Source organism: Anomaloglossus baeobatrachus, chromosome 1, assembly GCF_048569485.1.
Source record: "Anomaloglossus baeobatrachus isolate aAnoBae1 chromosome 1, aAnoBae1.hap1, whole genome shotgun sequence".
Lineage (NCBI taxonomy): Eukaryota > Metazoa > Chordata > Amphibia > Anura > Aromobatidae > Anomaloglossus > Anomaloglossus baeobatrachus.
Genome location: NC_134353.1, coordinates 168,265,473 through 168,293,384, shown reverse-complemented (window position 1 = coordinate 168,293,384; position 27,912 = coordinate 168,265,473). Strand labels below are relative to the sequence as shown.

At 46.9% G+C, this 27,912-nt stretch overlaps 1 protein-coding gene across 2 annotated transcripts in view; it reads right to left on the bottom strand.

Annotated features, from left to right (window-relative positions):
• The window catches only part of HPGD (15-hydroxyprostaglandin dehydrogenase), a 132,120-nt gene that overhangs the window by 62,178 nt on the left and 42,030 nt on the right, over window positions 1-27,912 (bottom strand). For both annotated transcript variants that reach the window (XM_075347196.1, XM_075347195.1), the window contains exon 4: window positions 14,210-14,306. In XM_075347196.1, coding sequence (XP_075203311.1) covers window positions 14,210-14,306 — 97 coding nt within the window. The remainder of the gene's footprint in view (window positions 1-14,209; window positions 14,307-27,912) is intronic.

Here is a 27,912-nt window from a genome sequence, read left to right as displayed (position 1 = left end):
TTCACACCAGGGGGGTGGGCCAGGCGGTTGGCCCCACCTACCGAGGAGTTCACAGTCCTGGAGGCGGGAAAACCAGGCAGATCAGTTTTGAGTAGAGTTGAGAGAGGAGTAAAGTGGCAGTTAAGCAGCCTGAAGTTGGTCCGGGTGTGTGGCCCGTACAGATCAGCAAGGTTGGCAGACGGTGGTGACCGTCTGCAGGAGTGGCCTATTGGAGCTAGCCGTAAGGACCATGGACGGGCGGTGGCCCGGCGGTACCAGACCGGTACACAAAGAGAAGCCAGCACCATCCGGCAGGGGCTTACGGACCCCGGAAAGGCTAGGAGTCGCCGTGAATTTGCCAAATCCGTTAGCGAAGGGAACCTCCTGGGTTTCCCAGCAGCCAAGTCCTGACAGAAGGCAATCGTCCAACGGAGAGAGGGAAACACAGTCACCGCCAAGGCTAAAGTTCCCAGGGCCAGAGCCTGCGGGCAAAAGGGGCTCCTTTAGCAATCTTCAAGCTGGGGAGCGGGTTACCGGTGGGAACCCATTGGAACCGTTACACTACATAGGTGCAGGGAAAGGCAGTCACCATCAACCTGCCGGGAGAAACAACACCGCAGCCGTCTGTGGGACCCGTCCATCCAGCCGAGTGTTTTACCGAGAACTGTGTCCTCATCATTGGCTGAGTGAGTACCACCGTGCCGTGCGGCACAGCGCTGCCCCCGCGACCCTGCACCTCACCAGGCCCCGTAATCCGCCTGCCATCCATCCCTACCCCATCACCGGGCCCCGGGACAACCAACCCCCTACCCACGGAGGGGAGAACTAACATCAAAGCTGCTCCCTGTCATCGCTCCCGGGATCCCCGTCCAGAGCAGCGGTGGTGTCACCAATATCACCACAACCGTGGGTGGCGTCTCGGACAATATCCAATCCCCACAATCAATCCCCACCCTTTTCACTCACGGGCGAGGAGCGCCGCTCGAGTCCCCGGGATCCGGCCCACCGCACGAGCCACCACCGAGCAGCAGCAGCCGCAGCAGCCGCGGCTGGACCCGAGCAGTGGGAGAGTGCAGCGTCCCCTTCTCCGCCTGCGACAACTTGGCGTTACGAACAGGATCTTACCGCTCTGCCGTCTGGTAGAGGTGCGCCTTGTAACCGCCGGAGGTGTCCGGCCGGAAAATTTGAGAAGCAGCCATCTTGGGCGTGAAGAATTCCCGCTCGAGCGTCTCCTCGACTAGTGGAGGCGCGAAGGCCAAAACCCCGCCCCTGTAGAGGAGGAGCCGGAAAGAGACTAAGGGGGACGGAAACAAGATGTCTGCACCCGACGAAGCCGCTGGAGCCGCGGACGCAGTCGTGGGAGCACCCGTAGATGGGAATGGGCCTGCACAGGTCCCAGCCGCGCTGGCGGGGGGCGCCGCGGCCTCAGCTCTCGCTCAGGTGATGCCGTTCTCTCTGCCCTATGTGCCCGGAGCTGCCTGGTTACCGCAGTACGATGGGAAACCTGATGCCTTGCAGGTTTTCCGGAAAAAGCTTAGTCCGCTACTAGAGCTGTACCCCGTGACTGATAAGCAACGTGCAGCGCTAGTGCTGGGGCAGATAACCGGCGCGGCTGAGCAAGAGGTGGAGACCTGGGCCGAGGGGGACCGGTCCTCTGTAGCCACCATCTTTGAGAAGTTGCAGACTGCCTTTGAGACCCGTACCGAAGCAGAGTTGCGGATGCAGTTCTATCAATGCCGGCAACGGCCCGCAGATAGTATTCGGGACTATGCCTTGCGCCTGCAAACCGCACTCCGCACACTGAAGCGGGTGGACACCATCAACAGTGCGGACAGTAACAAAATGTTAAGTGAGCAGTTTGTGCAGGGGATGAGGTCCTCAGAGGACCGCAAACAACTTTGGCTGTGGGCCCTAGAACACCCTGATGTGGATTTTGCCGTATTAAAGGAACGGGCCATCAAAGCTCTGCAACCCCCCGCATCGGAAGCCCCTGAGCCAGCCCCGTGGCCAGTGGAGACTGCTCCCGTCGTGGTGGCCCCTACCCCACCAGCACCTCCAGTGCCTGCAGCCCCAAGCGGAACGATGGAAGAACTCGCTGCTCAGGTTCGCTGCATGGATGGGGACCTCGCTAAGATCCTCGCCGCAGTCCAGCCTCCGACCAGATCCCAGGCCCCGGTGAAGATGCAGCTCGCCGACAGCCCTGAGGACGTCCCCTGGATGTAGCGGCGAAGGGCCAATGACTCACGGTATGGACCCCCAATCTGTTACAGGTGCAGCAAACCCGGCCACTACTCCCGACGGTGTCCGTTAAACGAGCAACCCCTGGGGCCACGGGCCAATCCTCAGGAGTAGATCCCCATGGCCCCCCAGACTGGCGGGAACGGTACATCGGAGCCCGGCCCATCATCCCCGTGGCTGTGGACGGCATACCGGTGATGGCTCTCCTGGACACTGGATCACAGGTAACCACCATACCATACACACTGTATCAACGGTATTGGGGAAAAGATGAACTGGCTCCCCCAAATGCTAGTATGACACTGATTGCTGCTGATGGACTCCCATTGACCCAAGTGGGGTACAAGCAAGTGGCCATGACTGTGGGACGAGCTGAACTGCAACACCAGGGTATGATTGTGATAATGAATGAACCCAGTGATCATAACCCGAAGGTAGTGCTAGGGACTAACGTAATGGAGCACTGTATGAGTGATGTGCTGACCCTACTGCAGCAGCTGGCTGCCACGGCGGCGGGGAGCCGACAGAGAGCTGTGCAGCGTGAGATCCGAGCCCTGATGTACCGCCAACATGTGAACTCGACAGGAGGAGAGATTGGTGGGGTGAGAGTGATGGATGTTGCCCCTTTGATTGTACCTCCCAGGAGCGAGATGATGATTTGGTGTAGGGCAGCGGTAGGGCCCCAGGGGAGTGACTACCCCGCCATGATAGAGCCCATGCCCTCTGAACACTGGCCCACAGTAATGGCCACCCGAGGGGTGGTAGATGTAAAGAAGGGGAGAGTGCCCGTAAGGGTGCTGAACTGCGGGGAGGAAGAAGTCAGGCTTCCCCGGTACGCTACCCTTGCCAAGTTGTTCACTCTGGATCCCCACACCATCCGCGAGGCTGTTCCCCCAACCTCACCACCTACTGCCAGCACTCACCCATCCCAAGGGGAGTTAGATGAGTGGTGCCGACAGCTACATGTAGGCACTGACGATACCCCTACACATCACAAAGAAGGGGTATACCGGGTGGTACGGGAGTATGAGTGAGTTTTTAGCAAACACCCCCTAGACTTTGGGCAGATTAAAGGGGTCCAACACCATATCCCCACCGGTGAGCACCCCCCTATCAAAGAGAGGTACAGGCCTATTCCCCCTGCACACTACCAATGTGCCAAGGACATGTTGAGGAACATGAAGGAGGCAGGGGTTATTAGGGACAGCTGTAGTCCCTGGGCTGCCCCGTTGGTACTGGTTAAGAAGAAGGATGGCACCATGCGGATGTGTGTGGATTACCAGAAAATTAACCAGATAACGCATAAGGATGCTTACCCTCTGCCCCGCATTGAGGAATCTCTGGCTGCGCTGAAAACCGCTAACTATTTTTCCACCCTTGACCTCACCAGTGGGTACTGGCAGGTGGCTGTGGCGCCAGAAGACCGAGAGAAGACTGCATTTGCCACCCCTATGGGACTCTGTGAGTTTAATAGCATGCCGTTCGGGCTGTGCAATGCCCCTGGAACCTTCCAACGACTGATGGAATGCTGTCTGGGCATCTAAATTTTGAGACCGTCCTGCTGTACCTGGATGATGTGATTGTGTACTCCCAGACATATGAAGCCCACCTGGAGCACCTAGCCGAGGTGTTCGTGTCCCTTGCCAAATATGGGATGAAGTTGAAGCCCTCAAAGTGTCATCTGCTGAAACCCAGAGTGCAGTACCTAGGACATGTGGTCAGTGCAGAGGGTGTCGCCCCTGACCCTGAGAAAATCTCCGCCATCCAGGACTGGCCGAGGCCGACCATGGTGAGAGAGGTGAGGCAGTTCCTAGGCCTAGTGGGGTATTACCGTCGCTTCATCAAGGGGTACACGAAGATGGCCGCCCCCATGCAAGACCTCCTCGTGGGACAGACCAAAAGTGGTAGACCCCTAGGAGCCCCATTGGTGTGGGAAGAAAGGCATGAGGAATCCTTCCATCAGCTGAGAGCGGCCCTGACCGGAGAAGAAATCCTAGCATACCCTGATTACAACCACCCCTTCATCCTCTACACCGATGCTAGTAATGTAGGCTTGGGGGCAGTCCTATCCCAGGTCCAAAACGGAAAAGAAAAAGTGATTGCTTATGCTAGCCAAAGGCTTCGACCAACCGAGAGGAACCCTGAGTACTACAGCTCTTTCAAGCTTGAACTCCTGGCACTGGTGTGGGCTATCACCGAGCGGCTCCGCCATTACCTGGCAGCGGCTAAGTTTACCGCTTTCACGGATAATAACCCGCTGACCCACCTGGACACAGCCAAGCTGGGCGCGTTGGAACAGCGGTGGGTGGCTAGGCTAGCCAACTACGATTTCACCATCAAGTACAGGGCCGGCCGTGCCAACGTTAATGCCGATGCACTCTCTCGGATGCCCCACCTGTTGGAAGAAGGGCCCGAGGATGACGACCTCGAAGAGATTGAGTTGCCCGCATTTCATCAGCCACCGACTGAGAAGGTGCATGTCCATCAACAACGGGTAAACCCGGACCCGCTGCCCAGCCAGGAGTGGCAAGAAGCCCAGGACCAGGCACCCGCTATCCGCCTAGTCAAGATCTTGGTGGAACAAGGCACTGCTGGGATAGACTCTGCCGCCCCAGCCGAAGCCCAACGCCTGTGGCGAGAACGGGCCCGGCTGTATCTACACCAGGGGAAGTTGTACCGTGAGCTGATTAACCCGAAGACTCATGAGAAGATCCACCAGTTGGTGATTCCCCAAGCTAACGTGCCCACCGTCCTGCAAGCATACCATGATGGTGCTGGACACTTCGGATGGAAGAAACTAGAGATGCTGTTGAGAGAGCGGTTCTATTGGAGTGGAATGCGGGAATCTGTAGAGGCCTGGTGCCGAGAGTGTGGCCCTTGCACGCTGAGAAGGAAGGATGAGGCCAGCCAGAAGGCGCCCCTACACCCGATCGTTACACATCAACCACTGGAGCTGGTTGCCCTGGACCATGTAAAGCTCACCCCCAGCCGAAGTGGGTACACCTACGCTCTAACCATTGTAGACCACTATTCAAGGTTCATGGTGGTTGTCCCAGTCAAAGACCTAACTGGCCGTACCGCCGCTAGAGCGTTCCAGGCTTATTTCTGCCGACCACATGGATACCCTGAGAAGGTGCTTACTGACCAAGGCCCGGCGTTTGAAGCGGAGGTATTCCATGAATTTTGTCAGTTGTATGGCTGCAAGAAAATCCGGACCACGCCTTACCATGCCCAAACCAACGGCATGTGTGAAAAGATGAACCATCTGGTCCTGGGCCTCCTCAAGACGTTGCCGCTAGAAGAGCGGAACCTGTGGCCGGAGAAGCTACCTGACTTGGTCGATATGTACAACAATATCCCTTCCAGCTCAACGAAATGCACCCCAGCATACCTGATGAGGGCTCGCCCCGGCCGGCTACCGGTGGATCTGGACATGGGATTGGAAGCCCCAGAAGCACTCCCTTCGACAGCTGAATGGGACACTCGGCGGAGGGTGCAGTATCGACAAATTCAGGAGTATGTTGAGAAGAACTTGAGTCGGAGTCGTGAACAACAGGAGCAGCGCTTCAACCAGAAGGCGTCTGCTGGCCCTTTCCAGCCTGGAGATGTAGTGCTGAAGCGAAAGAGGAGGACCCACAAGCTGGATGATCAATGGGAGCAAACCCCATATGTCATACAGCCCACTGGATGGGAAGATGGGAAGGCCTACCAGATCAGTCGTGACCAAGGGGGCACTTTGGCCACGGTTTCCCGGGACCATCTAAAGAGGTGCCCACCAGCATTGAGGGCAGCGGCTGAAGCTCCGGTTCCTAGACCGGCGGAGAAGGCAAAAGAGGTAATCCACACCATAATGGGTGACTTTCCAGCAGACTGGCCTACACAGAATGGCGCGGTGATTCTTCCAGTGATACTGTTCCCACAACCCGTGGATGAGGAAGTGATGGAAGTGGTCAACCATGAGCCAGTGCCCAGGGATGAACCTGTACCCAGCTCCCCTATGCCTCTGCCTGCCCCACACAATAGCATGGAAGAGGAACTGATTGTTCCCTCTGCCCCACTGCCTGTCACCACTGACACCGGACCCCGGAGTTCCACTTGTCCTAACCTAGGTAGTCCCCCACTTAGGTACAGGGAAACTACTCTTTAAAGAGGGGGAATTGTGTCTGTGTGTGTTAAAAGTACCATTTAAAAGTTGAAAATGAATGATAAGAAAGAATGATAACCGAAGATTCACCTGATTGACAATCCGTGATTGAAACCGGTCGTTGCCGGCACTGTTGTCCCCGTGGGGACTGTTTTCAAGTTTTGCGTAAGGGACTCCTTATGGACAAGCCTGAGAACTTGCAGGGCAACCACGAACTTGTGGCTTGTAAATATTAATGTTTGTGGCTTTCACCGTTGCCGCCTCCGGAGAGGCAGATTGGAGGAAGGGCCCGCAGTGGAGCAGGCTGGGGCCCAGCCACAACCGGAACCGGTGGCGATCCTCTGGGGGTTTCAGGGGTTCCACATGGACGTGGGTCCCCTGAAAAGGACAGAACCCGCTCGGGTAACTTGTGCTGGACTGGGGTCAAGGGGTGCTGCCTGTTTGCTTAGGGGCAGCATCAGGGCCAGGTTACTTGGGTGGGGGAGAGCGGAAGCCAACACCGTTAGCAACGTTTAAGTAAGAGTACCTCCCGATGTGGGAAGATGTTATTATGCTTGTAATATGTTTACCGTTATCTTTTCCAGTTTGTGAAAATAAAACCGGTGATGGACGGGCAGCCCGCGGACGGTCTGCATTTTACTAAGGGGGAATGTGACGCCCTGGACAAGCCAGGGGCCACAGATAACAACACCTACACACCCCACACTCCCGGTCAGGCACACCGAAGTCAGACACAAACCCTTGTTGCCTTCCTCCAGGGGCTGATGTTCCCACCAGGGGGGTGGGCCAGGCGGTTGGCCCCGCCCACCGAGGAGTTCACAGTCCTGGAGGCGGGAAAACCAGGCAGATCAGTTTTGAGTAGAGTTGAGAGAGGAGTAAAGTGGCAGTTAAGCAGCCTGAAGTTGGTCAGGGTGTGTGGCCCGGACAGATCAGCAAGGTTGGCAGACGGTGGTGACCGTCTGCAGGAGTGGCCTATTGGAGCTAGCCGTAAGGACCGTGGATGGGCGGTGGCCTGGCGGTACCGGACCGGTACGCAAAGAGAAGCCAACACCATCCGGCAGGGGCTTACGGACCCCAGCAAGGCTAGGAGTCGCCGTGAATTTGCCAAATCCGTTAGCGAAGGGAACCTCCTGGGTTTCCCAGCAGCCAAGTCCCGACAGAAGGCAACCATCCAACCGAGAGAGGGAAACACAGTCACCACCAAGGCTAAAGTTCCCAGGGCCAGAGCCTGTGGGCAAAAGGGGCTCCTTCAGCAATCTTCAAGCTGGGGAGCGGGTTACCGGTGGGAACCCATTGGAACCGTTACACTACATAGGTGCAGGGAAAGGCAGTCACCATCAAACTGCCGGGAGAAACAACACCGCAGCCGTCTGTGGGACCCGTCCATCCAGCCGAGTGTTTTACCGAGAACTGTGTCCTCATCATTGGCTGAGTGAGTACCACCGTGCTGTGCGGCACAGCGCTGCCCCAGCGACCCTGCACCTCACCAGGCCCCGTAATCCGCCTGCCATCCATCCCTACCCCATCACCAGGCCCCGGGACAACCAACCCCCTACCCACGGAGGGGAGAACTAACATCAAAGCTGCTCCCTGTCATCGCTCCCGGGATCCCCGTCCAGAGCAGCGGTAGTGTCACCAATATCACAACAACCATGGGTGGCGTCACGGACAATATCCAATCCCCACAATCAATCCCCACCCTTTTCACTCACGGGCGAGGAGCGCCGCTCAAGTCCCCGGGATCCGGCCCACCGCTCGAGCCACCACCGAGCAGCAGCAGCCGCAGCAGCTACGGCCGGACCCTGCACCTCACCAGGCCCCGTAATCCGCCTGCCATCCATCCCTACCCCATCACCAGGCCCCGGGACAACCAACCCCCTACCCACGGAGGGGAGAACTAACATCAAAGCTGCTCCCTGTCATCGCTCCCGGGATCCCCGTCCAGAGCAGCGGTAGTGTCACCAATATCACAACAACCATGGGTGGCGTCACGGACAATATCCAATCCCCACAATCAATCCCCACCCTTTTCACTCACGGGCGAGGAGCGCCGCTCAAGTCCCCGGGATCCGGCCCACCGCTCGAGCCACCACCGAGCAGCAGCAGCCGCAGCAGCTGCGGCCGGACCCGAGCAGTGGGAGAGCGCAGCGTCCCCTCCTCCGCCCGCGACAGTGCCTGATGTCAATACCTGGTACAGACATCAGACATGGAGGACTACAATGCCTAATGATGAAAGAACGCAAAGAAGATAACAATGAGGAGCTCCTGAACCTGCTGCCGTCCTGTGCTCTGCACAGACTGCCAGGTGAATGTTCTTTCCTATGCTTCAAACTAGTCTCCCTTCCACTGTCAGAGCCCTTGCCATTTTAGCTCACACGTCCCCACAGAGCCCCTGCAAACTTCTTCTCCCCCTCTTCCAACCACAGTGTCCCTGTCAACTCTTGTATCATTGTTTGTCGTCTTGCTGAAGCAATCACTGCTACATCGTGTCCCTCACTGCCTACCTTCTAGTTACTTCACTATTGCCCCTCACAGTACTCATGTCCCCCACTTAAATGGAATCTGTCAGCAGGTTTTTGCTACCCCATCTAAGAACAGTATCATGTAGGCAAAGAGATCCTCATTCCAATGATGTATCATTTAGTTTACTGGGTGCACTAGTTGTGACACAATCAGAGTTTTTAGATTTAGCGTGTAGCAGAGCTGAGAAAGTTAATCCGCCCACATCAAGCTCTGTATGTACAAAGTATATAGACAGTAAGGTGCTGATCAGAAGAGGAGGGGGTGTCATCAGCCTAGTGTAATCCGACAGGCAATGACAATCCCAGGTGATATAACCTTCACTATAAGTAAACACTACCAGCAGGGCAATAAATCCCACATCATTGAACTCTGTTTGTCAGCCTCTATCCCCTACTGTTTTCAAATTACATAGCAAAAACCTCCTAACAAATTACCTCTAAAAAAAGTGTGGGAATATTCACAGTATTAGAATTAGACTCCGCTTGTCTGTAACATTAGTCTGCAGATGGACTATTTTCTTTACAATCCCATGTGGACTGGATTGTCATACAGGTATAGTTAAGGGGCAGAAGAGATGGTAGTGCAAGACATTAGAATCAAATTGCTCTTTACAAGGAGCTTTCAAATGGACTTAAAGGGAAACTGTTAGATTGGCATGGGCAGCATGAACCAGACGCTGTATCATTTCAGTCAGATATTACTTTGTGGGGACCATGCGGTTTGGTTGACTAATCCAAGAAGCCTGCCCCAGGTACACTACACTCCCTAGGTTGCTTCACCGCATAGTAATAATATGTATATTTAGGAAATCAATTCAGTTCACTGAAAAAAAATACCTTTAAAATATACCTTTTTAATTACCGTATTTTTCGCTTTATAAAACGCACTTTTGTTCCCCCAAATTTTGGGGGAAAGTAAGGGGGTGCGTCTTATAATCCGAATATACGGATTATATACTGCAGGGCCCAGGGGAGGTGGGGGCAGCTCTGGAGCGGTGTTGGAGGCTGAGGCAGGCTGAGGCAGGCTGGTGAACGCTGAAGGAGGCAGCGGGAGATCTCCTTCTCCCGCTCATATAATATGCACTGCCGCTGTCCATCACCGTGGTGCTGAAACCGCACCGCGGTGATGGGCTGGGGGAGCGGTGCATAGTATATGTGCCTCCGCCCCCTTTGATGGCACATGCCCCCTCTGTGTTAGATATGATCCCCATGCTGCTGCCCATAGTAAAATAGACTCTTTACTTACCTCCTCCAGAGTCTCCGCAGTCTCCCTGCTGCCGCTGTGATCAGGCACGCAAAGATGATGTCACTCTGCTGTGCTGATCACATGACCGGCACCGAGAACCAGGATGTGCAGGAGCTCAGCAGCATGGAGGGAGACACGAGGGAGGACAGCGCTGGAGAAGATAAGTAAAGAGTTTTTTATTTTTCCATGGGCAGCAGCATGGGGGCCATATCCAACACAGGGGGACATGTGCCATCCATAAGGGGCCATGGGCAGCACAGAGGGATGTGTGCCATCCATAGGGGGCCATATCAAACACAGGGGGACGTGTGCCATCCATAGGGGGCCATGGGCAGCACAGGGGGACATATGCCATCCATAGGGGGCCATGGGCAGCACAGGGGGACGTGTGACATCCATAGGAGACCTGTGCCAACTGTAAGAGACATGTGACATCTATAGGAGACATGTGGCATCACTGGGGGACGTGTGCCAGCACAAGGGGGCTATATTCAATATAAGGGGCCATATTCAGATTAAGTGGGCTAATTTTAGGATGGGGAAGCTATGAGGGACATATACCTTATATGATTTGTTAGCATTATAAGATGGACCCCATTTAACATTAAAAAAAAAATTCTCTTTTCCTCACCAAATTTGGGGGTGCGTCTTATAATGAGGTGCGTCTTATAAAGTGAAAAATATGGTATATCCTTTTAAAAAACTATACTAGCCACACAGAAAAATATCCTTCTACACAATTAGATATTGTACATGGAAAAAGAAAACAAAGCACACTTGTAGTCTTTGAATGGCTCTCACTGGGGGTTAAAGCAATGTTTTAGGATTTAGTGTGTCCAACAAAACCCTTGAAAATGCCCTGTCTCCATGCGGAACACACGAACATGCTTGTACACCGCACGGAGACAGGTCAGTGAAAAATCACTGATGTGTGCCCAGTCCCATTGATTTTAATGGGTCTGTGTATGTCCGTGATTCTGGTACATATAAAAACTATCAACAACCGTACCAGAATCACTGACACTGAAACAGGCATTAATGTGAAGTCATCAAACTATTTCTGGTTGAGCCACGGAAGGTTCTGGTATTGTGACCATAATACAGACATTAAAATTAGCACATATTATATCCTTCTGAAAGTCACTTAGTTTGACCGGAAGCTACATTTTTTGTTCCTGGAATAATGCTTTAACCCCTTCACGACCGGCCGATTTTTCGCTTTCCGTTTTTTTTTTTTCGCCATTCTTTTTCTGAGAGACGTAACTTTTTTATTTTTCAGTCAATATGGTCATGTGAGGGCTCATGTTTTGCAGAACGAGCTGTACTTTTAAATGAAACCATCAGTTTTACCATATCGTGTACTGGAAAACGGCAAAAAAATTCCAAATGCAGAAAAAATGCAAAAAAAGTCCGATAGCACTATTGTTTTTGAGATATTTTATTCACTGTGTTCACTATATGGTAAAACTGATGTGTGGGTATGATGCCTCAGGTCAGTGCGAGTTCGTAGACACCAAACATGTATAGGTTTACTTTTATATAAGGGGTTAAAAAAAATCAGAAGTTTGCCCGAAAAAAGTGGCACACGTTTTACGCCATATTCCGTTCTCATTTTTCAGGATCTATGGCTCAGTGATGGCTTATTTTTTGCATCTCGAGCTGACGTTTTTAACGGTTCCATTTTTGCGCAGATGCTACGTTTTGATCGCTTCTTATTGCATTTTGTGCAAAAGTTGTAGCGACAAAAAAATGTCATTTTGACGTTTGGAATTTTTTTTGCCGCTACACCGTATACTGATCAGATTAATTGATTTTATATTTTGATAGATCGGGCGTTTCTGAACGCGGCGATACCAAATGTGTGTATATTTTTTTATTTTTTTAACCCTTTAATTTTCAATGGGACGAATGGAGGGTGATTTGAACTTTTAGGTTTTTTTGTTTTTTTTTTAATTTTTTAAAACTTTTTTTTTATTTTACTAGTCCCCCTAGGGGGCTATTGCGATCAGCAGTCCGATCGCTCTGCACTATCTGCTGATCACAGCTACATAGCTGTAAACAGCACATATGCTCACTTTCTTTTTCACTGGGCCACGGGCACAGCGAAAGTGAAAGCAATTCATGTGTAGTACAGGAGTCATCACATGACCCTGTGCTACCATGACAACTACCAGAAGTCACGTGATCGCATCATGTGACTTCCGGTATCGGGTGGTAAGTAAACGTTTACCACGATCGCGCTTATAATGGCGCTGTCACATATTGACAGCGCCATTTAAGGGGTTAAACGGCATGAGCAGATAACGATTCTGCTCGTGCCTAGCAGGCACACATCTCAGCTGTGAAAATCAGCTGAGATGTGCGCCGATCGCGGCATGCTGCCGCCGGCAGACCGCGGGCAGTAACGTTATGACCGCTAGGACGTAATTTTACTGCCCACGGTCGTTAAGGGGTTAAAGATAACAAATAATTTGTATCAGATTACATTTATGATGGCTAAAAAATAATAAAATGAATTCATATATGATATATTATTTACTTGCTTATGGGAAGATTTTTTTTTTTTACTTTTTGTGTATTTTTCACACTACTTGCATAATAAAAAGATAGATTTATCTGACAGGTTGAATCGTATAGTGTTTTATCATTTTCAAAGCAACTTCTTTACTGGTATTTATTATCTTGAATTAACTGTATACCTGAATCCAATGAGCAAACACTGGCCAATAGGTGGCCAGACCAGCCATATACTGTGCTTATGCACATACATGAAATCAAATTCAAGTCACATTTTCTAAAATGCCTGGCATAATTTCACACACTGCTGAAGAGTCACAGGGCAAGCTAATGACCACCGGCACAACTAGTTGGGCTAACATATCACATGATCTAGCTCAGAGCTCAGCCAATCATGGGGAAGTATCATAACCAGTATAAAAAATGGGGGGTGACAAAGCATCAGTAATTTATGCTTTTTCTTTCTCTCGGCCATGGTGGCATGCTTACACCAAGCATGCTTAAAATGGCATGAGGAACCTACTGAATGACTTTGTTGTCTTGAAAAATGGCTCCTTCTGAGAAATGTCCATACCATCAAGGCCACTTTGATCACTTATACCAACCCACACGATAATCCCAACATAACCCATAGAGTAGGACCAGTGGGACGTTCCCTCATAAAGGTCTCTTCATGGTGTTGTCCATGTGGTCTACAGACCAATCTCCTGTTATCATTGCATCCAAGACAAAAGCGGAATCTATTGCTGAAGAGGATAGACCACCCTTAATTGCTGTCTTGTTCTGCACTTGAAAACCTTTGAAAGAGATGATGGTTTGTTTCCTCTCTCATAACTTGCATATCCTTAACATGTCAATGCATTCAGTGAATTCCACAATTTCATGACTTGTCCTTCTTAAGGCCCCGTCACACGCTACGATATATCTAACGATATGTCGGCGGGGACACAGAATTTGTGACGCACATCCGGCATCGTTAGAGACGTCGTAGCGTGTGACATCTCCGAACGACTGTTAACGAGCAAAAATACTCACCTTATCGTTGCTCGTTGGCACGACGTTCATTTTCATAATGTCGTTCCTTCTTCTGTGCGCCGGTTGTTCATTGTTCTTTAGGCAGCACACATCGCTACGTGTGACACCCCGAGAATGACGAACACAGCTTACCTGCGTCCCGCCGGCAATGCGGAAGGAAGGAGGTGGGCGGGATGTTACATCCCGCTCATCTCCGCCCCTCCGCTTCTATTGGGCGGCCGCTGTGTGACGTCGCTGTGACGCCAAACATCCCTCCTTCTTCAGGAAGAGGATGTTCGCTGCCCACACGTCATTAGGTAGGTAAGTACGTGTTACGGGGATTAACGACTTTGTGCACCACGGGCAATGAATTGCCCTTGACGAACACAAACAACGAGGGCGGGTGCGAACACTCATGCGATCGCACGATATATTGTCGCGTGTGACGGGGCCTTTAGAGTTGCAATTTCAATGTTGAGGAGGGTATTTCTATCTGTATGTAATTTACTTATGGAAGATGATACTAAATTAGCAAATTCAATATCTTACCAGCCAGAGATGATATATTTATTATGACTCCTCCTTGGCCACCATTCTTTTTGTTCATAAGTTCTAAGCCAATATAGGTTCCTCTAATCACGGAGATCTGAAACAGAAAGGGTGGGATATGAGAATTGCAGAACAGCAATGAAGGGGTTTGAAGCAATTTGAAGGGGTTGTCCAGGCTCATCACATCAGTACTGGCGGCGAGACCGAGCAGTCATGGAACCACAAATATGCATTCTACCAACCACATTCCAACTTAACGTGCACAACCTTGTACTGAGGGAGGAGGCACACGTCAAGTCTGAATGTGGCTGGGTGTATGAATATTGCATAACTACGATCACATTACCATTCGGTTTCGCCATTGGCACCGGTGAATCCTCACAGCGTGAGCTGCACACGATGTAAGGATTCATAAATCTGCAATCACGTAGATTTACTGAAGACTTTCATAATTAGCCTGGAAAAACCCCTTAGTAGAGATTTCAGATTGAATTACTAAATACGGCACATTTAGTGTTGATTTCTGATATTCGTTTTAATTCTAATTTTATTCAATTTATTATCGTATCTTTAAAGTTTCTTGATCTTGCGCCAAATGGTGCCACTCATCAGGAACAAAAGTAATGACATTTGTGAAAAAATTCAACGTGATCTATTAATTTTGCTCAAAGAAGCGTTACAGATTCCGTACACATGAGATCTTTTATGGCTTCAATTTGTAGATGGGTTTAGTGTTATTTATGTTGCTGGCAAGTTTATCCTCAGTAAACACTTTTTAATGTGCTCTGATGATATCGACATTTAGTATGTTGTATGGTGATGACGCAGTAGCCACCCAGTCTTACGTAAGTGCCAGCTTTCTTCAATGCGTGGAGTATACATTTTCCAAAGTATTCTGATGACTACACGGTTATTAAAAATCATTCATGTCTTTCAGAAGCTGTCACAGATTGCCCAGGATTGGTAATTCCTTACATGTCTGAACAGAATGTGTTTTTGGCGTGGTAACCTTGTTGATACAGACATTCAAGTATTTTAGAAAACTAATGACAGCGCATGGATCAACAATCATTCTATCTGGAATTTGCTCTAACTGGGTTAAAGTTAACTTCTTCAAATTTTATTCACAACATCAGCTTAACAATTTACAACCCCCGCTGTGCTCTTTGGGAGACATGACTCTCACATGACTTTTGAGCTATTTTGAGCTATTCTCATTCAAAATAATCTATACTGTCTACATTATATATATATATATATATATATATATATATATATGTATATATATATATATATATATATATATATATATACACACACACGCATTATAAATATATATATTAGTGTGTGCTATATATATATATATATATATATATATATATATATATATATATATATATATAGAGTGTGCGGTATATATACATAGTGTGTGATATATATATATATATATATATATATATATATATATAGAGATATTAGTGTGTGGTTAATTTTTATCACAATAATAATTCATTGGAAGGATTTGGGGAATCAACAAACTTGTGTTGCTCGAGGTACATTATGATGATAAACAAAATCTTTGTAGATTTTGTTAAAAACGCCATCAATATAACTAGTCCGTGGTGCTAATGAGGCTTTGTTGGATGTATAACGGTTTGTCATTTGGCAAGGTAAGCATCTGTATATGCAGATCTGTAGACATCTGAGCTCAAAGCCATCAATATCGCAGGCATAACCTTTTCATAGTTCTATTACTATGAGTTTGTTTACATGGACTGACTAGCGGCATGATAGCACTGCCAATCGGAAAACATTTATGGATCGGTGGGCATTTCAATGCCTGTTTACAGAGGTAGAACAAACAATGCGCACGGAGTGATCTTTTTTAAATCACTCGGTGCGCCTGGGCTGCCATTGTTCTCAGCATTTGGAGTCTTGTTTACATGGGACGATTCATCGCTGAGAATGATGATCTCCGGAAAAGATAATTTCTCCCCATGATGAAGAGTTTTGCTGATACAACAGGTAAGACTGTTTACACTACAAGACAATCGTGAAACAGACATAAAAAGGTTTTTGCCATCTAATCTGAGAGCAGCATAAGGGTATGTGCGCAAGTTGCGTACTAGCCCAGCACCGTAAAAGGTGCGCTTCAGAGCGCAGCTGAAAAGCTCCGTTCTGAAGCGCATGGTGCCGGCGAGAACGTGCGCTCTGCCTGCAGCTCCTGCCATAGACAGAGCAGGAGCTGCCGGCAAAGCGCACGGAAGAAGTGACATGTCACTTCTTTTTGCGCAGCGCTTCGGCAGTAGCCGAAGCGCTGCGCTCTAAAACGCCACGTGCGCACGGCCCCTGCACAATCTCCATAGACTGTGCAGGGGACGCAGGACGCATGCAGTTACGCTGCACTACAAAGCGCAGCGTAACTGCATGAATTTACGCAACGTGCGCACATAGCCTAAAGTTTATAATGTAGTTCATGGAACCTGGATCCAGTGATTTGTCACTTACTGGGCTGATTAGTTTTGATAAAATCACAGTTTTATCAGAAGGACATCATTCAAGGACTTGTAAACCTGCTGCCAGGTAGTCAAGCATATTCAAGAGTTCTGTATTACCCCGCCATCATGACTGATTGGCAGCATTCTGTGTACACTGTTCATGGGCAGAAATCAGTGGTGTGGATGGAATTATACAGAGTTCAGCATTTATATAACTGGTAGATCTACAGCAGATAACAGTGATTTTATCAAAATGATATCAATAAGTTCAGTAAGTTACACATCGAAGGAATCAGGGTCTCTGCCCCTTGGCTAAAATTTGATGACAGGTTTTAATCCTTCAGCGTTAATGTAGTTGAAAATATTGCTTCATTCTATACATGGCAGTGACAACTTGAAACATCTGTTAAGATTTTATATATTTCTTAAAATTTGGAACTCATGGGCTAAAACTAAATCCATCATTATTTACCACATTCTCTGAATATATTTTTTCATTTAAAGTTTGTTTAAATCAAAGCTAAACTATGAAAAGGTCAAAGGAAGAACTTTTCTTAACCTAATAGAAGGATAAAGCAAACATCACAGATTAAAACAAACAGTTTGCAAAAAGAATGCCAAAAACAGCCATCTGGAGGCTCTGAACCTTTTGTAAGTATTCGGACAAAAAATGAAGCAGTCGTTAGTGTCAATGTTCTATCACTAAATGTACTGATGCATAACACCAATACTAACATACTTCCAAAATGTGTTACTAAAGCAGCGATTAGATCTTCTATTGGAATAGCAAATAAAGTGGAGACATGAAGGCGCAGAGAGCGGTGTTGGAAGTAAACCGCAACAATACACTGAAAAGCGATCTTTACAGAACAGGCAGTAGCCGACTAACATACATACCGTATATAATATAGTGTATATAGTATATAGAAGTTGGGCATGTAATGTATATATAATGTATACAATAACATGTAGTGTATAGAGTATCCTTGTGAACATGATATATAGTGTATGTAACATTGTGTATACTACACTGTTGCATATACAGTAGTATGTATGCACAGTATATAGCATATGAGTGCACTGAGATGTACTGTGAGTGTATATAAATGCTAAACATTATTCCACAGGTTAGTATGGCTCACTACAGAAGTGGTCAATTGCAAATCCTAATCCCTGTGCACGTATGGTCAGAGCTGGGGTCACAAATGGCCTTCCATCCTCACAGATTCCTAGTGAGCCACCTCCGTTGTGAGCCAGATAACTGGTAAATAATGCTTTGCATACATCTGACATGACGTAACATGTATGCAGGACATTGTGTGCCAAAGCAGCTGTTTTGGAGCCTTGAAGAGTGCATACCGCAGGCCCTATTCATCACTGCTGGAGTAAGGTGTGAGTATCCTGTGTTTTTTTCAGGGTGCATGGTGCTGCTATATGTCATTTTTTCAGTGCCAGGTGAAATCACATTGGTAATCTGCTCAGATGTAGCAGAGCCGGGATTGTCATAGGAAGTCATGTCTGTGGATTACATCAAATGTGTAGGGTGTTTTAGGAGTTAGTAAATTGGAGAAAGAGGGTGGTTGTTTGTTTTTTTTTTTAAATAGAGGATTTTTCTGAGTGTGTTTTGTGTTCATTTCTTTTTACTTACAGGGTTAGTAATGGAGGGCTCTCAAACAACCCTCCCAATTACTAACTCGGGTTTGATGACAGCTGTGATTTTTGAGAAATCACGTCATTAACCCCATATATCAGGATGGGCCGTGTAAAGTACCAGCATTGGCACATATAATGGATGCAACAATTCATGGGTGGCTGCAGGCTGCTATTTTTAAGCTTGTGAGGCCCAATAACCATGGACCTCCCCAGCTAGAGAATACCAGCCCCCAGGTGCCCCCTTTATCTTGACTGGGTATCAAAATTGGAGGGAAGGGGACCGCATGACATTTTTTTAAATTATTTATTTAAATAATAACAAAAAGCTGCATGTGTTTTGATACATAACCAAGATAATGAACACAGCTGAGGGCTGCAGCCTGTAGTCATCTGCTTTATTTGTGCTGGGTATCAATATACGGGGAACATAATTTTTTCCAATTATTTGTTTATTTTTACACTCCACAACCAATCACAGACACTGGCACACCAGCATTCTAGCTACAACCAATCACACACCCTGTCATAGAGGGAGGGTGGGGAAAGCAGTGAATGTGCATGAGAGCTAATGAGTAGATCCAGAAGTAGTGTGACAGTCACACGGAAGACTCGGTAGGTATACTTCTCCTGCTTTGCAGCCCCCTAGCCCTTACTAATACCATTTTACAGCACACATGTTTGGGTCCCCATAGACTTATATGGAGTTTGGCATCCGGGCTCATGTTCGGGTTCAAGTCCAATTCTGAACCGGACTTTTTTTTTTATGTCCAGCCAGACCCATCGAACCTGAACATTTGTGGGTTCACCCATCTCTAGTCACAAGCAGAGATATTAATGCCACCACAAGTCTTGCTCTATTTTTTTACCGGTGAGGAGAATATATTTTATGAAAGCTGGTCGGGTCCTTTGTGCCAGGGCTGTATTTTATGTCCAGCCCTAATTCACATGTTGAAACGGGAAGCTGTGTAAGCCGAGTACTGAGGAATTTGTTTCAGGATACAGCAGGTCATAGATCAGAAACAAAATCAGACAGTTTTGGAGACGTTTGGTATTGACGTTTGGTATTTTTACTAAAAGTCTCTAACAAAAAAGCAAGGAAATCCGCAAACAAAATATGACATACAATTGGTCAGAATTGACAAGGACCGATGTGCTGCCCTGGCAACACAGACAACCAATGTTACTGGAAACACACAGCAAATTTATCAGTAATACACCCTGTGTAGTATAGAAGTGCGCAAACTACTCTAGAATCGAGGTGAAGATTACTGAGTTTGTGAAAAGGCCTCTTGGTGGAACTGCACAATGGTTCACAAACTTAAATGCCTCCCACCAGAACTCCCACATGGCAAAAGGTTACTCAGGTACCAAACATGAACATGTACTGCAATTGCAATGCCCTTATTGGCGTCCCCGCGTTGTTCCATCTCCCAATGGGGATGCTGGCACTCTCACTTTCCCAGCTTTGCTGTTCTATTCCCGGGCCCTGCTGTTGTCTCCTGTGGCCTGCAGATGCTGCACAAGTCTCCTGGGAGTAACCTTAATGCAAGAGTGTGGACACACCCCTTTTCTTAAAGGGCCAGTATGCCATAACCCGGAAGTACCTCTCAGCCTATTGCTGATAGGCATACAGTATTTAATGTACCCTCCCTTTAAGGGAGGTGCCTGGGCAACATGGTCTATACAGTACATTGCTAGTTCTCTGGTACTATTCTGCTGCCGCTACTGTGTTGTGTACTGTACAGCTGTCTCTTATCTGTGCTCCAGTGCATATCAAGGCTGCTGCTGTGGCAACTACCCATTTCAGCGGCTGCTGCTGCGACTATCCACACCGGCCACTCTACGATGCTGTCCAGTGCTTCTGCAACTATCCAGTCTGGCCGCTGCTGCTATGTCCATTAATTCTGTCCAAAACTAAGATACCGGCTGCTGCTTCTCTTACTGTCAGAGACTGCGTCCATAACTGATTCACCAGCTGCCGAGGTATCGTGATTCCACGTGGATCCTCTACCTACCAGCGCTAGCCTTTCTCCACCACCAGTAGTATTAGTGAAGACTCGGTAGCCATTCAGATATGCTCCTCTAGAGCAGTGATTGGTGCCTTGGTTCTGTGGATCCACTAACCCTTTGCTCATCTTGTGAGCATTACAGCAATCTGCACTAATGCAGAATTTAGTTCTCCTCACAGGGACTGCAGCCTCTCTAACATGGTTTGGTGACAAACAATAATTTTGTGTGCATGCTTTCCACCAGTGCTGTCCACAGCGGGGCCTGAGCTCAGGATTTATGTGGGGAAGAGTTCAGTTATTTTTCACTCGTCTGGGAACTGTGGAACCAAACTGGATTATGTAGCTTATACTAAAGAGACGAGGTCTTCTGTCAGCCTGTTGGTGATTCCTTCAACCGTGTTAATGCAGAAACTTGAGGGGAAGTCAACTCCAAAAAAACACCACACAGCTCCCAGGAATAGATTTTCACCACAGTAAATTTCCAACACCCAGGCCTGACTTCACTGATTCTTAGCAAACTGGAATATAGGACAGTCTATCAAACAGCTTTAGCTTCACTGGTTCTCAAGACACCGGCATATAGGACAGTCTTGGTACATTTTGGCACGGATTTCTCAAAACAACAGCGATCACTTTCCCACATGTCCTCGTCTCTTCCAGTCTGCTCCTTCTATCAGCACTACCAAATAGTCACCTGGCCAGTCTTAACAGAGACCCCTGGTGGATGGATGCTAACACTGTCTGTGTATCCTTCTCCACCTTACAGCTGCAGCAGAAAAAAGTTGTGAACAAAGTCTAAGGGGCACTTTGCACACTGCGACATCGCAGGTGCGATGTCGGTGGGGTCAAATTGAAAATGACGCACTTCCGGCATCGCATGCGACATCGCAGTGTGTAAAGGCTGGATGATACGATTAACGAGCGCAAAAGCGTCATAATCGTATCATCGGTGCAGCGTCGGCGTAATCCATGATTACGCTGACGCGACGGTCCGATGTTGTTCCTCGCTCCTGCGGCATCACACATCGCTGTGTGTGAAGTCGCAGGAGCGAGGAACGTCTCCTACCGGCCTCACTGCGGCTTCCGTAGGATATGCGGAAGGAAGGAGGTGGGCAGGATGTTTACATCCTGCTCATCTCCGCCCCTCCGCTCTGATTGGCTGCCTGCCGTGTGACGTCGCAGTGACGCCGCACGACCCGCCCCCTTAACAAGGAGGCGGGTCGCCGGCCACAGGGACGTCGCACGGCAGGTGAGTGTGTGTGTGAAGCTGGCGTAGCGATAACTTTCGCTACGCCAGCTATCACTACATATCGCTGCTGCGACGGGGGCGGGCACTATCGCACTCGGCATCGCAGCATCGGCCTGCGATGTCGTAGTGTGCAAAGCCCGCCTAAGGCTGGGTTCACAAAGTGTTTTTGGCAATGGTCAGTGACTCGGGACGAAGCCATTAATTATACTGGTGCAAGCGGAGTGCCGGTGTGCTGTCGTATCCCTGTCTAAGGCTATGTGTCCACGGGACTCTGTAACCGTAGGTTTTCCGCAGCAAATTCCACGGATTTATCTGGATTTTCTAGATAAATCCACAGGTTTTAGCAAGTACAGACACTTCCCATGTTATCCTATAGGACATGTGGAGTGTCTGTGTCCATACTGCGGAATGTGCGACTGCAGAATATGCTGCGGATGTCCCGCAGCCGCACATAACTGCATGTCAATTATTCCTGCGGATTTACCTGCGGAAATCCCGGCCCTCCACTATGGAGATAGAGGCCGGGACTTCCGCAGGTAAGCTGCATGAATGTCCGCACGTTTACCGCAACAATTCCGCTGGAATCCCGCAGCTATGCATAGCTGCGGATTCCGGGGAGCTGCTGCGGAAAACCTGCGGCAGTACCTGCGGATATGTCGGCAGGACCAAGCTCCCATGGGCACATAGCCTTAGAGTCAGGCTCTAAGACGTAAGTTGTTAAATATAGAAGTGTATTGGTTATGTTTTATACTTGTGTTTTCAAATAGTAATAATATGTAAAATATGTTTAGATAACTTTGTTGTTGTATGGAGGGATGGGGGACCACACACATTATGGCTGGAGGAAAACTGCCTAAAGTGACAGAAAGTCTGTTCTGTTTCCAAATCCCTAGTTGGCCTTATTAATGCGGGATGACACAAACGTTTTGTCTCTCTTTTGGGTAGTGGGTGGTAGGCCTCCAGTATAGTCAGGGAAGGGGACGTCTGGTTAGTGATCACCTGGCAGGGAGTAATTTGTATTTTGTGTCAGGATTTAAGGGTTTTGCATTAATTTTGTATATGACTCCTAAAGAAAAGAAGAAGCCCTGCATGAACTGAATACCTGTGTTACTGCCTCTGACGGCATTCATCCTGTTTTTCCTACCACTACAGCTAATATTCCACACTAGATATAAGAAATTAAAATAAGTTACTAAGAAGTTTGAAAAATAAATGTTTAATATACAAATTTGATAGGTGTTTTTCAGCGGCGATGGTTTCTTCAAAAGTTTAAAGTTAAAAGGTTAAAGTAGTCTAACAGGAATAATTCAACAGGGAAGACAATTTTAGTCTGAATATTTTACTAATATTATTCCATTATCTGATTATTAATCCACACACAACACACCTTCCAAGAATCTACCTTCTTCCTTCTCAGAAACCGGTAAATCCATTTTACAAGAATAGATCCCTGCACACCCACTTACTTTACCTCCCTTTTCCAGTAATTACCTCACATTTCCAATGTGGCTATATTTGATATTAATTACCATGTATCTCTATTTCTAGTTGTTGGATATTAATTACCTTCTGTACCTGTAATTATTACTGGGCTGTACCTGTATATTTGGCACTTGTATGGTAAACCAACTGAAGGGACAATCTTACCTGGAGTTTCTGTGTTTTTGTTGGTTTTAATGGTGGGTGTAACTTTTTTTAAATAAAATATATATTATTCACATGTGAATTTGCCTGATGCCACAATCCTATTTTTTTATCTTTAGCTTTTTGCAGATCATTATGTATACTCTTTGTTAGCATATATTTTTATATGTTTTTTAGAATTTTTTCACCCCATTTGCTAATCGTAGTTATGTAGTAACTCGATGTAACTAGTCAGTACATTTAAATGACCTGTGTGGACAATGGTCTAATAAAGAAAACCAGTGTTAATGTTTTTTAACCCTTATTTGTCTCTAACTTGACACAAATTACACAGCTTTTTCCAGCAAATGAGCAATATTTGTCCATGAACCATCTAAAAATATGGGTTGTCAACATCTGCAGAAAGTCTACAAAAAACAGGATTTTTTTTTACACTCCTAAGTGTTCAGCGAAAAAAAACCCACCCATCTATGATATTATGATGTTTCCCCAAAGTCTGTAATTTACTTGTACCAAAATTTAAAGCGGTTTCCCACAAACAAAGTTAATTTTAAAGTTGATTTTGATCAATAGATCATGGAATAATACGAATTCCACAATTGGATGTGAATGTTCCTGTGCTGAGATAATCTTATACATGTGTCCCTGCTATGTACTGTGTAATGGCTGTGTCTGACCGTACAGGGACATGGTCTGATCTTACCACATCTCCTAGGCCGAGGGAGGAAGCAAAACAGTATACAGACATTACAGCATGGGATCATATCTGATTCTTTTTGTGGGGTAAAACATTTCACTGCCAGTTTTTAAAAAATGTAAGAAAAATAATTTGTGATTCCATGTTGTAATCTTTATAGTCTATGTTCTCTCCTGCCCAGACAAAAATTAGATTCAAGTGTTTTTTCTGAGGAGATTCAAATTTAAAATTAACAGGAATAATTTAAAAAGAGGACAATTTTAGTCTGAATATTTGATATTATTCCATTTTGTTATTATTAATCCATAAACAACACACTTTCCAAGAAACTGCCTTCTCTGTGAAAACATGTAAATCCATTTTTACAAGAATAGATCCCTAGACACCCAATTACTTTTCCTCCCTTTTTCCAGCAATTATCCCATGTATTCCATGTGCCAATAATTGATACTACCAAAGAACTACATGACATTGACATGCTCCTGTTAGGAGAGCCATCATTTAGTCTGGGCAGTGCGATACGATCCTCACCAAGTGTGACTCCAGCCTAACAACAACTGTGACCATAGGGATGAGATGGTAAAAACACTTAAACCCGCATATTTGATATGTAAAATACATCACACAGATATAATTAAACAAGAAATGATGTCTTCAGAAAGGTGAACATGACCACAGGTCCACCTCCATACCCATAGGTTTAGTCTTTTGAGCTGCTTTCAACACCTTCAGGTTTACAAAGCTTCAAAGTGGTTAAAAGAAGTGATGACCATTGTAAAGGTGGCTTCTGCTTGGAAATCGTTGACTATAAGTGCAAGCAGGGTCAGATTAAGAGTAGTCAGGGCCCCGGACAGTTTAGAAGGCATGAACCCCCCCCCCCCCCCGCCCCTGAAGTATCATGTGACATGTCACACAATCCCCTTGATAAATCATGTGATAGGTCATGTGATTAACACACAGGTGCACATCTTCAGACTTAAATTGAGAAGGATAGGGACAAGCTACGTGTGTCATGCAATTTATTTTTTTGCTTTATGTACAGCGCTATTCATAATAAAGCCCTATACATAATAGAGCAGAGGTGGAAAATTAATTTTCCCGAGGGGCCATGGGATTATTGGGGAGGGCTGAACCAAAAGGCTTAAATTGATTCTGCTCAATATTAACAAATTAATTATAACTGTTCACTTAATATTGAACAGGATTAAGCATGCTATCATCCCCATAAAAACTGTATGAGTCCACATACAGAATCCCATATATAGAGCCCTTAATTAGCTCCCCCAGATACAGTATGAGCCCCCAGCGCCATACATGCAGCATTTGCTTCCACATAGTCCCTATATACAGCATGAGCCTCCCCATAGCATCTTATATACAGTATGAGCCCCCACATAGCCTCCTGTAAATAGTAGGAGCCTGCACAAAGCCTTCTATATATGGCATGAGTCCTCACATAGCCTCATTTATACATTTTGGGCCCCCACACATAATCCTTTATACAGTATGAGCCCACACATAGCCTCCTATATACAGCATGAGGCCCCACACAGCTTCCTATATACAGCAGGAGCCCCCTCATAGCCTTCTATACATAGCATCCTATACACAGAATGAACCATCAGATAGCCTCCTGTGCACAACAAAAGCCCCATAGCCTCCTATATAAAACATAAACCCCACAGAGCCTCCAATATACAGTATGAGCCCACAAATTGCCTAATCTATACAGCATGAGCCCCCACATAGTCTCCTATATATAGCATAAGCCCCCACACATCTTCCTATATACATTATGAGCCCTCACATAGCCTCCTATATACTGTATGAGCCCCCACATACCCTCCTATATATAGTATGAGCCTCACATAGCCTCCTATATACAGCATGAGCCCCCTCATAGACTCCTGTATGCAGTATACTGCATTGGCTGATGCCGTCATTGTGCCAGTGACGTGAGCTCCCCTGCAGCTGTGCTGCCGTTCTGTATTGCTGGCGGCATAGCTCCAAATAAGCTCTCTGCCTGGAGATCTGCGCCGGGGGAACGGAAGTGAGTATGTGCTGCCATATGTAGGCCCCATGGAGCTTTGGTAGTAGCCCAGATTGACCTTATTATACTCTGCCTAAGCATGCAAGTAAAAACAAAAAGAAGTGTCAGCAGCAAAGCTGCTAAATTTACACAATACAATACAATACACAAGTGTCTATTATTTTATTATAGACACTCCTGCTGTCAGCAGTCCCAGAGGCTGCAGACTGCTGACAGCAGGAGTGTCTATAATAAACTAAACTAAACTAGTTGCTGAAGGCCCTGAGGTTTGCATGATTAAACATATTACATTGTTCTAGAGAACACTGACGCTGCACCATGAAGAATGGAAATGAGCGCGTTATTGTCCGTCCTATTCCAAAAATAAATATAACATTCAATAAAAGATGACTTAAGGTTGCTTTACACACAACGATATCACTAGCAATCTCGTTAGCGATGTGACACGGCCAGATCGTTGTTACGATTTGCCGAGATCGCTCATAGGTCGTTTTGTAGCGGTCACATGTACACATCTCACAAACGACGCTACATCGTTCAGCGATATATTGTTTGACCAAGGTGGTCGTGTGGATGTTGTTCGACGTTGGCAGGGTGTCAATCGTAGCAATATGTCTAATGTGTTCCAAACGACGAACAATATTTTGAAACTGAACGTGTTAACGATCAACGATTTTTACCCTATTTGCGATCGTTTAGAGTCGCATGTAGGTGTCACACGCAACGACGTCGCTAACGATGACGGAAGTGCGTCACGAAAACCGTGACCCCGACAACATATCGTCAGATAAATCGTAGTGTGTAAAACAGCCTTTAGACTCTATTCACATTGGTTATGATGAAAAGAGAGTCCAGTTATTGCTGCGCTACAAAAAAGTGGCAAAAACAAACTGCATTTTTTTATCACAGTTTTATCACTCTCATGGTTTTGGTTTTGAATAGAAAGTGTCATACAAGATTCCAGGAAATTAATTTGGAACAGAAAAAAATGTGTTGGTGTTTTGTGAATTTTTGTAAAGGAAGTAATTAAAGTGATCGTTCATGCTAAGAGGTCTACAAAGATTTTCAAACATATATAGATAAAAGCACAATTAACGAAGCACTCCCATGAAGGTTTTTTTTGCCCTAAACCTGTAGAAATCTATATCTAATGCAATTTAGGTGTCTTAGTATACTTACCCATCACAGTATTCCATTGTTTCTGGCACTGCTAGAGTGGTGCTTTAAGGCCAGAGTCACTCTTGCGAGAGACTCGCGCGAGTCTTGCAGCGCATCACCCGGCATGGCCACACTCTCCGAACAGGAATGTCTCAGCTGCATAGAAATACATACAGACGACCCGCTCCTGTCAGGAGAGTGTGCGGCCATGCCGGGTGATGTGATACGAGACTCACGTGAGTCTTTCGCAAGTGTGACTCTGGCCTAAATCTAAGTCCCCAACCCCCTGTCTTATACTCACCTTTACCTTTTTCCAGCACTGCTCCAATTGGTCTCCAGTGATTTGTGTTTCATGGAGCGCGCCGGAGGTCACAACTCAGTACAAGTCTATGAGAGCCTCCTTCTGGCTCTCATACAATTACACTGAGTGCTTGTGACGTAACTTCTGACTTCCAGGCAGTCAGAAGGTAAAGACACAAAAGGTGCCAAAAAAGTATGAAAATGTTGGAGGAGGAGTATAACACTAGGAGAGGGAACTTACATTTAAAGCTCCATTCAAGTGCTCAAAAAAATAAATCGCAGGAGTGGTGCTTATAATCACAATTAATACATATAGCCATTTTTCTTTCTACAGCTTTTGCAATTGTAAGAACTATAAAAAGTACATTTATACAACTTTTAGACATTTCACCCTTACTATAAAATTAGATGAGGCATAAGGTTTTTGGACAGTTGTGATTACAAT